This window comes from Amphiura filiformis, chromosome 19 (assembly GCF_039555335.1).
Source record: "Amphiura filiformis chromosome 19, Afil_fr2py, whole genome shotgun sequence".
Taxonomy (NCBI): Eukaryota; Metazoa; Echinodermata; class Ophiuroidea; order Amphilepidida; family Amphiuridae; genus Amphiura; species Amphiura filiformis.
In genome coordinates, this window is record NC_092646.1 from 1,406,278 (window position 1) to 1,421,541 (window position 15,264).

The window sequence follows — 15,264 nt, forward strand, 5'->3', positions numbered from 1 at the left end:
AAAGCTGTTGTTTGTGTGATGTTCTCATCAGGGAACTTACAATGTAGGCTTACCAAAGCCTGAACCATACCAATTAGTTGGTGTGACCATCACTTCATCGGGTTTAACTGCGAGAAGCCTACTAGCAAGAGCTTGTTTCTCCTGTGGTGGCACCTTATCACTGAAGAGAGCCAGTGGGATCATTTCTTGGGAGATGTACCACAGATGTCGTTTCATGGCTTTTAGGGCACTTGCAGCAACATCAGCATTGACATCAGAATACTTAAACAGCCCACAGTGAGAAACATTATCAGAATGTTCTGCAGGTGGTGGAGCAAGATCGGAAGAAGACACCAAATTTGCGGAAGAGTAAACTGTATAGAGATAGCCGTGATTAAGACTAAACTAGTACTAGTAACTTTCACTTCATGGGCAGTATCTTGAGCAATGGTAATATAAATAATATAACATTTGGCTTTTTAATTGTTCACTGCTCAAGCAGAAGCATCATTGTATTTAACTGGTTATCTATTGACTCCTTTCTGATGGCAACCGTAAAGTGAATTAACACCAAATAAGACTATAAGAGATATGTATGCTTTATTATGTATTTGAATACATGGGGCAGCTATTCATTTTGAAGGCATATCTATAACCTGTGACATCATCCTAGCATGATTATTATGATTTGTAAGTATGAGATCATCGAGATGATACATTTTGGCTACTTAGTGCACAAATCAATGAGGCAGCCTTTATTGTGCATGTCATAAAGTACCGAAAACTAAATAGCTGCCTCATGTGTAATTATATGTTATACATGCAAATAACGTTCAAACTTTGAGCTCGAGGTGGACCCATTTCCCGACCTCCGCTTGAATTTAAATTTGGACCACTTATTTAACTTGACAAGTGGCACACTTTAATCATATGAGCAAAAAATAACATTGACATGAGGGGCGTTTGATGCACCCTAATATATACATGCTTATATTAATATTTGTTTTGAAAGAATTAGGAATATTTACAACTCATGCCTGCTATGTAAGAATTTAAATTAAAGTAAATAATTCAGAATATATAATTTCCTGTTTGGGGACTAAAAGAAAAGTTATATTGTCCCTCTACCGGATGGCATTACGGGTATCTCAATAAAAATCTACCTCTAGATCTGTCACCAGTCACTGTTATAATTAGTATCAATAATCACCAATGCAAATATATACATATCAGCCATATCTTCTCTAGATAGAAATTAGTTTGTTACACAAAGCACTGTTGAATAGTTACCCAAACCAGAAATTGACTAAGCCATTGATTCATAATGAGAGTATGATTAACCAATGTATAGATCAACCTCATGCAGCAATTGATGATTTTCAACTTGATAAATATGGAATAAGATTGAAAAGTATTATATTGGGTGACTCTACACAAGAGGTCGAAATCTGCATTAATAATAATAAACAAAGATTTAATATAGCGCCCTATGCAGAAAAGCCTCAAATGCATTACAATGCATTCCTGGGATGAGTTCAATGTAATCTCCTCTTTTTATTTTCTATTTAATATGGATGCATACTCCAGGAGATCAAATTGAAACTTTTTAATACGGATTCCGCTCCTGTGTGGAGTCACTCATTATGTTGTCAAATAGGTGACATAATTAAGAAAGGTAGGGGTAGGTGACAAACCCAATAAGAATTCTTGCCCCCCCCCCCCCCCATGGGCTACTCCAGTTGAAATCCATACACCCGCTATGGAAGACATGACCTTAATCTTCAGGGAGTATAAATTTCAAACGAGGTTTATCACCGGAATGGGTGACTCTCTTTGAAATCTACACTCATGTGAGGGATTGTTGTTATGTCTTCCATAGGGGGATGGATTTCAAATGGAATAACCCAATAAACTGGCATGTTTACAGTTATACAGACACAGTCAAATTATCTCTTGTGAAGGCATATTTTTGATGTGGGAGTGAAATGCTCAAAATAAGGCAATTTCTTTGCATCAAATACTATAAGAACCATATGGTGGACCCAAATGAAATCCAAATCTATCCTGCAGGCCCAAGATCCAATGTAATGTTGAGATAATAGTCAGGAAGTCACCCTCTAAATTGAGCTCTTTATAGTCTCATGTTTGTCAAACAGCACCATCTATGCTTCCATTCATTGGTGTTGATTTTTCATTGATATCCTTTGAGTTTAAGCCTACAAACATTAGCATGGGTTCATAGAATATCACCCTTTTACCTAATATCCAAGCAAGCATTCCATGATTGTAAGCATTTTCTTAATTCCATATCTTTTCCATGAGGCTGTGTGAACCTGGCACCAATGGATCAAATCAATGTTTGTATGAAAAGTTTAGGCTTAAAGCAGAACACACACATATATGCATAGCCATATTAAGGCAACAAAAAACCTGTTCTACGGGAGAGACTTTCCAAGTAGGGTTGGCTGGTCAGGATTTTTGATATCTTTTTTTCTGGAAGAGGCTGAATGGCCTAAAAATCATAGAAATTTTAAATAATCTTAATAATTTTTGCAAATGCATTTGGAAATATTATTATTGGATTTGGAATATTTTGATTTTTTTCTGAACAAATTTTTGTGTGCACCTATATGCCTATTCCAGTTAAATTCATACAACTATGGATTTCAACTGGAATAGTCCAATGGAGATGTTAATTATATAGCATAATGTGCATAAATACATGTTATTATAATCTCAGATTTCTGATTATATATAGTACCCAGAGACCTATAAGTTGATTATTTAGCATATGTGTGAATGCATGTTATTGTGCTATGCCTTCTAGTTATGAGAGTATCACCTGTCCATCAGACATGATGACTGTCTTGTATGTTGGCACTGACGTGGAATTACTGCTAGGCTAGAAAATAAACAAAATACAACAAAAATCAAAAAGCACTATAATGTGTAAATATCATGAGAATTGGACTGCCAGAGCAACAGGCACCTTTAGGGTTTCTCTACCAGATGTCTATTTGTACCTAAATTCCTTCCCATAATACCATATATACGCATTGCATAACTAAGGAGATGGATTAACACTATTGTTATGTAATATGCCTATTACCTTGAAGGAAGGAATTTAGGTACAAATCAACATCCCGTAGAGAAACCCAAAATGTGCGTATTAAGGCCAGTTAGAATTGTTAGCTGTTGTGAATTGGTCAAATTGTGGTATCTTGTGAATAGTTACGACCTCTGGCGAATATTTTGGTGGTTATTTTGATGCAATCTTGACGGAAAATTCAAATATCACAGTTACACTTTTTTATATCTTCTGGTTCTTGAGTTATGATGTAAAGAGTGTCAAAACGAAACATCTTCATAAAACGACACATATATATCAAGAACAACAATACATTTAGCGATTGTTGAAAGTGCATGTCTTGCATTCCTTACCCATTCAAATCTTCAAGGTGTAGCTTTTTATTTATCCCCTAAACTGGACAATGAAAAAAATTTTGGAGGTGAACAACCAAGACTACTCCGACACGCATCAAGACAAAATCACTTCAAATTTAATATTGTTTACCCTTAAATCCCTTTCTGTTTTTTACGTAAGGGGAATGAAAGGAAGGAAAGGAAGGAAGGGAGGAAGGAAGGAAGGAAGGAAGGAAAGAACGAAGGATGGAAGGAAGGAAGGAAAGAACGAAGGAAGGAAGAAGTTAAAGAGAAGTTTCTTCCCCCCTGTTTTGAACCACCAGTTTCCAATGACAAGACCAGGGATAGCAAGCCATGAATGTAAACCCTGCATGGGCAGCAATTATTGTGTGCATATGTAGTCTTGGTTGATTATGTAATCAGATCAAGAGGGATGCACAGGCTTGCAGTTGCTTTATGCTGTATTGTTTTGTATGGTCTAGTAGCGTTAGGGCTAATTAATGCCTTCTGAAGGGAAAGCTAATCTTAATTACCCTTAACTCACTTTCTATTTTTACCTAAGGGGAAAGGAAAGGAACAAAGAACAAAGATCAAGAACAAAATTGAGGATAACATGCCATCTAATGTTAACCCTACCCGGGCAGCTATTTTATGTGTATATGTAGACTTAAAGGATTGTGCAACTAGATCACATGGGCTTTCAGTCGCTTCATACTGTATTGTTTTGTATGGTCTAGTATTGTTAGGGTTAGAAAAACTTCAAAGAAACATAGAATGAGTTAGAATACTTACAGAGAATTGTGACATCTGTGAGGCTTGTGATGTCTGTGACATTGATGATATTGTTGACACTGATGACAACTTCCTACATGGAATAAATTTGGCAAAGAAACACATCGTTTTATTATTATTATTATTATTATTTCAAAGAACTTATAAAGCACATTTCCCATGGACCAATGTGCTGTACAAAGAAAATAAAAATACATCAAAAATAAACAGCATGGCATTAATTACTACAATATATATCACATGGTAAAATATAATCCTAATTACATCAAAAATTTGAATAAAACAGATATGCGCAGTAACCTGAAGCACAATCAGAATAATTAAAAATACACTTGAACCCAAATAGGGACATATATCATTATACAATACATATTATTATCAAAAAGCAATGTTTAAAAAGTACAATTTGTACACAACAGGAGTGAATACCTGCAAACAGGTCTAAGAAAATACAAAATGGTAAAAAAACAAAAAACATATCAAAGACCTAAGATTTTGGAATTTTTTTTTTTTTTAAGTTTCTTAAAAGATTGCACATTAGGAGCCTCACGCAAATTGGTAGCCAAATTGTTCCATAACCTAGGTCCTTGAACAGAAAAAGATTTATCCCCATAAGATTTTTGGGGGGATTGCATACCTGCCAACATTGAAAACCTAGAAAACAGAGTACATGGCGAACGTAGGGTGCGAAGCGCCCGTAGTATCGCCTCTGACGGCGGGGGGTCCAGGGGCCCTCTCAAGGGCCCTTGGTGGGAATCCAGGGGCAAAGCCCGGTCAGGAGGAGGCGAAGCCCCCTAAAGCTAGAGGGTTTCTACACTGTAAAAACCCTTATAAGCCCCTTCACATTAGACACATTTGATAGAAAAACAACAAGGTGAAAATGAAGCCCTAGGCTTTTATACACTTTGAGGCGGGATTTATACTCCATATCTAGCAACAATTTCAACACATATTTGATGACTACAACCTTTGAAAAAAATGTGAAAAATCATTCTGGGACCTGTTTTTATAAGTTTGAAAAATATGCTTCCTTCACACAGAAAATGTGCTTTTAAAAATGCAGTTTCCTATACTTTTGTACATAACGATCATTCGTTGAAGCGATTTTTTGGCTTTATAACAAGGCCTACGTGACTGATAGACATTGATATGATGCACAATACAAAGGTGAAAATTTTAAAAAAAATCAATTTTTTCTTAATTTTTTCAAAGTTTTTGGCAACTTGAGAACCTCTAGACCTATTCTGAAGGTTGCATTTGAGGAGGGATTTATACTCCATATCTGGCAACAATTTCAACACATATTTGATGACTGCAACCTTTGAAAAAATGTGAAAAAACATTCTGGGACTTGTTTTTACAAGTTTGAAAAATATGCTTCCTTCACATAGAAAATGTGCTTTTAAAAATGCAGTTTCCTATACTTTTGTACAACGATCATTCAATGAAGCGATTTTTTGGCTTTATAACAGGGCCTACATGACTGATAGGACACTGATATGATGCACAATACAAAGTTTAAAATTAAAAAAAAAAAACCATATTTAACAAAAAACATGTCAAAGTTTTTGTTGACTTTGGAGAAACACTAGACATATTCTGAAGTGCTAGGATCATTCACAGATGATTTGAAAAAAAAAATTTGAAAACATTACAAAAAAATTACAGTTTGTTATCTTTAATATGGAAACCACTAACTAATGTTTACCTCTTCATCTATCACAATATTATACATGCATTGGTTTTCCATGCATTTTATAATATGTGCTAGATGAAGAGGTAAACATTAGTTAGTGGTTTGCATATTAAGGATAACAAACTGTAATTTTTTGTAATTTTTCCAATTGTTTTCAAATTAACTGTGAATGATCCTAGCACTTCAGAATAGGTCCAGTGGTTCTCCAAAGTCACCAAGGCCGAAAAAACTTTGGAAAACAAATTTAAAATTATTAAAAAAAAAATTAAAAAATTTTTTTTTTTTTTTTTTTAAATTTGTTTTTCAGAAAAATCGGAGTACTCCGATTTTCGGGGTTTAAAACTCGGGAAATCGGAGTAACTCCGCGAAAATCGGAGTAGTTGGCAGGTATGGGATTGCAAGACAGGTGACATCTTGCATGGACCTAAGCCCACCACGGTTACAGCTATACCTGTGAAGAAGGTCCATCAAATATTTTGGCGATGAACCTTGAAGACAATTGTACACATGCACCAAGATCTTGAAATCGATTCTCTGCTGGACAGGCAACCAATGCAACTCTCGCATTATAGAGGCGCAGCACTAGTGCGCTTGCTAACTTGGATTATCGTTTCGGGTTCCTCGTTGCAAAAAGTACATATATTATCATTTCTTTTGCCAAATTAAACATAAATGTATTCGTGGTGAGAATTCCATTTAAAGATTATATACTGAAAGGTCAGGGTTGCCAGACGTTTAAAGAACAATTAATAGCATTCATTGAAAAGGTAAGTCTTTAAGTGAGACTTCATTAAATGACTCAATAGTGTAAGAGTCTCTTTCATCCGGTGGTAGGGCATTCCACAACAGAGCAACCACAGAGACAGTGTGACCTCCATAAGAAGATGTGGCGGAGGGGAGATGCATTGTAAGAGAGTCTGTCTCGATGAACGGAGACCACAAGTGGGACCGCAAATGGGTGATTATAATCTGATCAGGTCCTGGGGGTATATGTTGGAGCAACATACCTCCAGGATGGATGTTGGAGCAAGGCAGTGGCTGGAAAGACTTTTATGTAAACGGATATTCCGAATGAAATCCATACACCCCTATGGAAGACATGCCATTTACCTTGCACACAGGGAGTGTAGTATTAAATTGGATTACCTAAATGAGTGGCTCCTTTTAAAATCTACACCCCTTTTGTGGGAGATTAAATTCATGTCTTCCATAGGGGGTGTATGGATTTCAACTGGAATAGCCCATTAAGAACTCACCTGTCATTATCATATGACGTCTCTGTGTTGTTATTTGTGTTGATTCTCACACTCTTCTTTTTCTTCTCATCTTCTTTTTTCACAACAGTTGTTGCGTCTGCTTTTGGCGAGGGAGTCTGTTGAGAATCTGATGACGGTGGGCTGCCAGTGATGGGAGTCCGTAACCAATCCTCAACTAGATACAAATGAATGGAATGGGTGTCAATTATACATGAAAGCATCAAACCAAGATTATAGTTGTTAAGTGTCTTGTTTATGTCTTTTGTCTTTAAATTTTAATTTATGTTCATCAGGTATTTGTTCTATCTCAGCTCTGATATTTGTTACAAGAACATGAACAAATAGCAGGAACTAAATGACTAAGCAACATTGTAGATGTCATCCAGTCATAATTCTTATACTGAATGTATCAAAAAGATTGTTCTTCATCCATTTTGGTGTTTTAGAAATGCTTGCCTTTTGCAAACGCACCATTGAATCCAATTGAAGTGGAAATAACCAGACTTGTAAATAGAAAGTATAAAGTAACATAATAATTTTAATACAGCCTGTATTTGTAAATGAACTTCAACATTAACTTCAACATATTGCAAAACAAACCTGCCCTCATCCATCCCCAAGTCCAAATCTTAAAAAATAACACCACCATTTCATTTCAACCCCCAAAATATCCATTAGAGAAATGGTCTATTCCATTTGAAATCCATACAACCCAAGACATGACCTTAATCTCCACACAGGGGGTGTAGATTTCAAATGCAGTCACCCATTCTGGTAGCCCTATTTGAAATTCACACTCCCTGTGTGGAAGATCAAAATCATGTCTTATAGGGGGTGTACGGATTTCACCTGGAATAGCCCAATGTAAATGTTAACTGAATGTTGAAGTGGTCAATCAATTTACATCCCTGTCTTTAATTTTGGTTGGAGTACATTTCAGTTATCTTTAATAAGCCTTATCTTGATTTAGAATTTTCTTCTCCTTTGGTCCATATAATTATGTGCACTTCTCTTTAAAGAGGTTTCATATATGTACCAAGCGACTAATGCATTACCTCAATATCCAGGGTCCACCTTCTTGGAGGGATGATCTTAACATTCCGCATTAAGGACAAGTTCAATCACGAGTTGTTCATAAGTAAACATTGACATGTAAGGTTTAAAAAATAGATTCTGAAAGATGCTACACACACCAACATCGCCTGGTTAATAATTACTTTGTACAGCAGAGACACTAAAATCAATACCCGGGATCAATACACATGAATGTGCTATGCACGATTTGATATTCAGACCATAAATCTTTGGATACCGGGGTAGAAAATGATGAATATCCCCGTAAGATTTTTTTGCTTGCACTTGAATACATGTGTTGAAAGAATATGATAGTCGTTTGCTTGCGTATTAAGAAAGAACTGTGGGTATTGAGGTCAAAAACTGACAAAAATTCTGATTTTATATGTGCCGAACTATAGCACAGCGTAGGCCACTCGTGAAGGCAGTCTAAAAGCAGATGACCTCATGGCGTATACCATGCTCACTCACACACACAGAGGACAGTCACCAGGCTATTGTCAAAGCTATTAAACAGGTCGGAACAAAATGGCCATGCGTGGCTGTGGATTCAACCTACCATGGCGATTTCTGCCATGAAGATATCGGGGCGATGACACTGTGCTACATTAAACTTGAAAAATACAATGTAGTTTGACTTCACTAGAGATAGGACTAAAAAATTGTTTGTTTGCCATAACTAAAGATATTAGGGCCGATCTGTTATTGCACTCTCACCCCTTCCCTCTTTCTCCATCTCGTTTCTGGCACAAGTATACACGCTTTGTCGCCGGGTCACAACAATGAAAAATTATTTATGAAAGAATCATGCATAGGCTAAAAAAATCACGGCCAATCGGGAGACAATTTTTGTTAAATGTGTACAATATACCGAAAGGAAGTTTTTTACGGTCGGTCAGGTTACGGTAACAAACAATTGAGACCTGTTCTCACAAAATGAGCTGAAAGTTTCAAGTGATAAAAAGAGACATGGTTCATTGTTCATGTCAGAAAACAAAAGAATTCTTCATTGAAATATTGACTTTTGAAGACCAAGAGAGGGAGCAACCCAAACAAGTTATAAATCATTTTAAAACTTATGATCCAGATAATATGAATCTGAATTTAACTTAAAAAAAAAAAGCAACTTCTGTCTCATTTTGTGGGAACAAGTCTCAATTTTGTTACCCCTTACTTACCTGCAGTATTAGTAATAACCTCAGCAATATCCTCCGGTAAGGATCTAGGTCTTCCATCAGAATGGCGATTACTCTTGGACCCACCAGGCGGTCTTCTTAATTGCATCATAGATGCACCTGCAGTCTCACGACGGACTATCTTCCTGCTGTCATCAAAGGATGAGTCTATATCTAGAGGTTCTGTAGTTTCATTGTCACTATGGGCTCTGTAAAATGAAGTTATTGTGAAATTACTCAGTTTTGTAACATTATTACTATAGTCTATATATCTACCTCCAGTCAGCAGCACTAGCTATGAAGCACAACATGTTCTGTGTTAGCTTAGCGTTACTTGGTGCGTGTACATACTTTTACACACACGATCAAAGTGGCGCGTATGTACACGCAAGAAACAATGCTAAGCCAACGCAGCACAAGCTGAACTCCAAAGCTAGTGCCGGTGACTCAATCAATCAATCAATCTTTATTTCATTCAAAATACAACAAATCAACAACAGCAATACATACACATTTGAATGAGATGCTCAGAAGGCCAAAAGGCCTGAAACAAACACACCCCTTAACATAATGGCCTAAGTTTCATAATTTATTGGATAAAAAAAATTACATACATACAAACACCCCCCCCCCCACACACACACCCACGCCCTCTCTTTCATACATTCATATAGAACTAACCAGAAAAATAAATTGATGGATAAAGAACATGAAGAACATAAGTGTACGACAAATAAGATTTCATAACATATAATCACATATATCGCACAAGAAAGCTGACATTTTGTGAATATAGTATAAATGGTAGGAGATCAGATAATTTAAGTGATTTTTTTTCAGGGAGAAAAAGAAAACAATTAAGAAGTATAACCAAACTAAGAAGTATTAAGTGTAGATTAATCTTGTCATAAAAAAGTTCCAAATTGTAAAATGTGATGCGATCAAGCAAAATCAGTCGTTTGTCAAGCAAAATCAAAATTAAATTTTTCTAATTCAGTAGATGTGACTATCCACCACAAACCAGGTGTAAAGTTGTCAGGGCCTATTCGGAGATATGGCTCAAAAAACTTGACAAAATTCAATTATTGATTACTATTTACTAAGCACTTATCATGCAATACATCACAGTGCATAGTACACGCCTGTGTGTACACAATTAATGGTTTGCATTTTTCTAACATTTGCTCTGATTGGTTCTTGCTATCTTAAGGTCCATTCATACTACACAGCAATTGCTTTGTGATGCCGATACATCAATTACTTTTTGCCACAACTCAACGCAACTTGTCGCATTTCCACGGCAAGAATGTATTTAACTTTATTGCGATATCGCAATGCAGTATTTTGCGGTACGATGCAGTGCGGCACCGCACCGCAAAGCAATTACGGCGTAGCATGAACGGACCTTCAGAGTGTATGAATGGTACATGTACAAGTAATTGATACAGGACCAAAGTGATTTGAGTTAAAATATGCATTGGGCTATTGCATTTGAAATCCATACACCCCACTATGGAATGCACAACTTTTATCTTCCACACAGGGGATGTAGATTTCAAATGGAGTCACCCATACAGGTAACCCCATTTGATATTCACACTCCCTTTGTGGGGAGGGAAATTAAGGTCAAGTCTTCCATATGGGGTGTATGCATTTCAACTGGAATAGCCCATTTGTGTATCATACCCTCTAGGTCCAGGAGTAGGCTCATCCCTTTCTCTCATCACCACTCTCAGCGTCGTGGGATCACTGTTCTTTCTGCTCCTCTGGGCATGTGTTTTCTCCTGCACTGGCGGGCGAATTCGACCACCGTAGATAGGGAAACTGGTTTGTGGTGACCGTTGGTATTGACCGGATGTACTTAAATTCTTTGGTCGTTTTCTGAGCGTTAGGGTGACTGTCATGGGGTCTTCTTTTACGAGGTCAATGACCTTTTTGTGTTCCCAGGCAATCTGTGATATAAACGAAGAAATTAATAACTTAAGTTCCATGTTGCAGAGAACATATTTATACCAGAATTACACTGGTATAGATATGTCTGGGAAAATAACCTGGTGAGTGCAGTTGAATGTTTTAATCTTTCTACTTCCAGAATTACACTGTTTTAATTAACATGGCCCCCACAACAAATATTTGTAAACGCGAAAAATATTAAAAAGTTCAGTAATATTCATAAATAAGCAAATAAAATGACACAAAACTATAAAGCACAAGAGATCATCATACTCGATCACACTACCAAGTTTACAGTTGATTGGTTATTGCCTGTAGAGCTGCATTGTTGTGGGTGCCAGACATGACAAGGAGGCAATTTCTTGTTTGAAATGCCTGCCACTCTCCAAAAAGATAGTGTCAGTATGCAGGCAGTTCTGAAATTTACCACTGCACTGATACACTGGTGGTTGTTTGAACTGCCTTGAACTGTTATGTTGCTGAATACGCGGATTTAAGGTTTCTCTACCGGAAGTCAATTTGTGCACTGAAATTCCTTCCCACAATGCAATATGCGCATTGCATAACAAAGAATATTGAATATTGATTAACCTCTGAACTGTATCTATTGTTATGCAAAACGCTTATTGCATTGTGGGAAGGAATTTCAGTGCACAAATTCGGTAGAGAAACACTAAATCTGCGTATTGCAGTTTGTCTGTTTTGTCCAGTAATCTATTCAACAATTTATAAGCTTCCCGACTTCTCTTCATTGCATTCTGATTGCATTCTGATGTATCTTTTGATATATTTGCTATCTTAAAATAAAGATAAATGATTATAACTAGGTTGAATACTCACCACAGTCTGATAGTTAACACATAGAACCTCATCCCCAGAATGCACTTTGCCAACAACGCCAGCAGCAGACTGTAAACAAAAGTAGGAAATGTATGTGAGAAGATGAAATAGTAGATCCAACCAAGCTGATAATTTCTACTTCATCACAAAGGGTAGTATAACTTATTTCTGTGCTATCGTTAAAGAACTTAAATCACATATTCATCCATTCCATTCAATGCAAATTTGTACAAATACTACATGTACAGGCTGTATCAAAATGATTGGTACCCATCAGCTCCGTTGCCTTATATAAATGACTGCTTCTTCCACGTTCAAGATTAGATCTTCTCGAGATGACTACAATTCTTTCTTTAATGACCTTTTATGGCATAAATCTACAATTAAGGTGGCTGTTATGCTGCATTTTGATGTGGCAGTTTTGGCCATTTTCACTGTATACTATATTAATGGGTACCAATCATTTTGATACACCCTGTACATTGAATACATATTTTCAACTATTACTAAGACACCTGGCATTGTCTGCAATCGCAATAGTCCTGATTAGTATACCACAAAGTGATGCATCACAATCACTCATTAATTGAGTGTAAATTCAGCTTAAGTCTATCTTATCACTATGAAGATGGTAAAATAATAAGATTAATTCATTGTTACCTGGTCTTTGGTTCCAGTTATGAAATGCACACCGTCTATGGAAGATGTTTTCAGAAATAAACCCTGAAATCATACAAAATACAATAGAAAATCAGTATTAAGTCATAACATCTTATTGTATAAGATTGCAAAAAAAAATAATCATGGCAAATCACATATTGTCAAATAGTAACTGCATTTATTAAATGAGCCTTGGTTGTGTCAGTTGCTTGCAGGTTTGTTTGATAAGTCGCTTGACTCCATTGTTATTTCAATACTCATCCTGATTCATTATCCTTAAAATACTAAACTTCAGTGGCAGTTGAGATTGGATTAAGCACTTCTTTTCTCTTGACCCACAAGGCTGGCAGTAAATTGTTCACTGATTATTTGGAATGGGCTTCTTTTCCTTGTTCTTTATCTTCAAATCTGTTTCTCACTTGACTTTCAATACTAGATTCCGATTGTTGCCAATCCCAACCCCAGAGGTACACTCCTGCCCAGCTACATTGTGGCTACTCTAGAGTACCAGTGCAGATCTAATCCAGTACCAGAGTACATGTATGTACATTGTACTAGCCCTGTATGTGTGATTCCGACATGTGTATTCCAGAGTACCCACACAGGTACTCTAGAGCAATGTAGCTGGGCTGCAGCGTACCTCTGAAGGAAACAGCAATAGGAATTTGGTAGTGTAATATTTGTATACCTACCAATTCTTCATCTTGGTGCTTCTTCTTGATGGTAACCTCATCTATAAATGTAGGTGATATAACCAATGGATCTGTAGCTTGCTTGATGGTAGAATCTGTCAACTGCATAAGCTCATCACTCTGCAGGGAAAAATACACAGGAATATATCATGTATGCCCATTTCTTTCAGGGAAGACTTTGGAGATCACTGACCAGATTTCTTCTTCTTGTTTTTCCTCTTTTATAGAACAATCCACACTTGTCATATAACAGTAAATTTACACTGCTGAACTACAAGTATTTAACAATCTCCACAATAAACAATTTTGTTAATTTCAACATAAATGTGACCGTACAGCTCGAATGAGCCGTAAATTCCCTAAATTGTATGCTGAGTTACAGTGTGAATTGTCTATGAAGGTCATATTCATCGGTAACTTAAGCTGGCGCGACATCTTTCTCATTTTGATAGTCAAACACCAAGCAATAATCCTAGTTTTGTTGACGTGGATAATAAGCTCCTACCTTAAATGGCTATAGAATTTTTAATAGCGCTGGTCTTTGTTGGTTTTGGCAAAATTCTGTTCAAGTGGTGGGTTACCAGGCAAAGTATTTTGTATAGGTATGTAAACACAGCCAAAAAAGAAAGTCTCCAGTAGTTCCATCCCCATTTAATCAGATTCTGATGAGTTTATGGCAAAATAATTTATATAATAATTTTCTATACACTTTCCTGCGAAGATTGATACCAAATTTGATATCAAAAGTTTAATCATCGTGAGCATAGAAACATTTGTTTGGAAATTCGTGCAATTTTAAAAATGACATATGGAATTGTATCACGTAGCAGAGCTAGCGTGAGTGCCAAGAATTACGTCTCCTGAATAGGCCGGCAGGTTAAAGGTTTGCCCATGCATGTCAAAATGCAAATCAAATACCCCGCTCTTTCAATTGTGCGCAGGCAAGTGTACAATGATTCCTGTACGGGCATGCTTCAGGCCACATAATAAGCTGATACCATGCATTGATTTTTGCGTGGTCAATTCGCAATTTGTCATTTTTAAAATTGCACGAATTTCCAAACAACGTCTCCTTTGCTCATGATGATTAAACTTTTGATATCAAATTTGGTATCAATCTTTGCAGGAAAGTGTATAGAAAATTATTATATAAATTATTTTGCCATAAACTCATCCGAATCTGATTAAATGGGGATGGAACTACTGGAGACTTTCTTTTTTGGCTGTGTTTATAACCAACAATTTAAAACAATGAGAGAACTTTCTTAAACCTCGTTGAATTGGGGATGATTTGAAATGACCACTAATTATGACTGTTTGATATTTATTGCAAGCAATGTGGAAAAAGAGTCACATGTGGAAACGAAAGAAGCTACCATTTTGTTGAAGGTGCATAGTTTAACAAACCATAACCCCGCTTCTGGATATCGTTTGAAGTCAAATGATATACCATTTTAAAGCTTATGATGTATATTTTCTAAACACAAAATAAAACAAAATTGACCGGGGAGGAATTTACGGCTCATTCGCTGTGTCGGGTCACAAATAAAATGAAGACCTCATCAAGTGGTCTTTATAGGAATTTTTACTTGGAGAGGTTAAAACTCATAGCAAGACCACTCGTACATACGACATAATATTTCAATTTTATCATGTTTTGGAAACAAAATGTTCACAAAATTGGGTTATCAAAACATAATAATGATATAAAATTGGTTTGGTTG

At 36.4% G+C, this 15,264-nt stretch overlaps 1 protein-coding gene across 8 annotated transcripts in view; it reads right to left on the reverse strand.

Annotated features, from left to right (window-relative positions):
- Positions 1 to 15,264, reverse strand: part of LOC140140789 (connector enhancer of kinase suppressor of ras 2-like) — a 79,674-nt gene that overhangs the window by 37,667 nt on the left and 26,743 nt on the right. For 7 of the 8 annotated variants that reach the window (XM_072162541.1, XM_072162542.1, XM_072162540.1 and 4 more), the window contains exons 5-12: positions 13,541 to 13,660; positions 12,849 to 12,911; positions 12,189 to 12,257; positions 11,082 to 11,347; positions 9,399 to 9,604; positions 7,147 to 7,321; positions 4,195 to 4,267; positions 2,822 to 2,881 (exon numbers count right to left, since the gene is read on the reverse strand). In XM_072162541.1, the coding sequence (XP_072018642.1) occupies positions 2,822 to 2,881; positions 4,195 to 4,267; positions 7,147 to 7,321; positions 9,399 to 9,604; positions 11,082 to 11,347; positions 12,189 to 12,257; positions 12,849 to 12,911; positions 13,541 to 13,660 (1,032 nt within the window). The remainder of the gene's footprint in view (positions 1 to 2,821; positions 2,882 to 4,194; positions 4,268 to 7,146; positions 7,322 to 9,398; positions 9,605 to 11,081; positions 11,348 to 12,188; positions 12,258 to 12,848; positions 12,912 to 13,540; positions 13,661 to 15,264) is intronic. The other variant, XM_072162539.1, reaches the window with a different exon arrangement.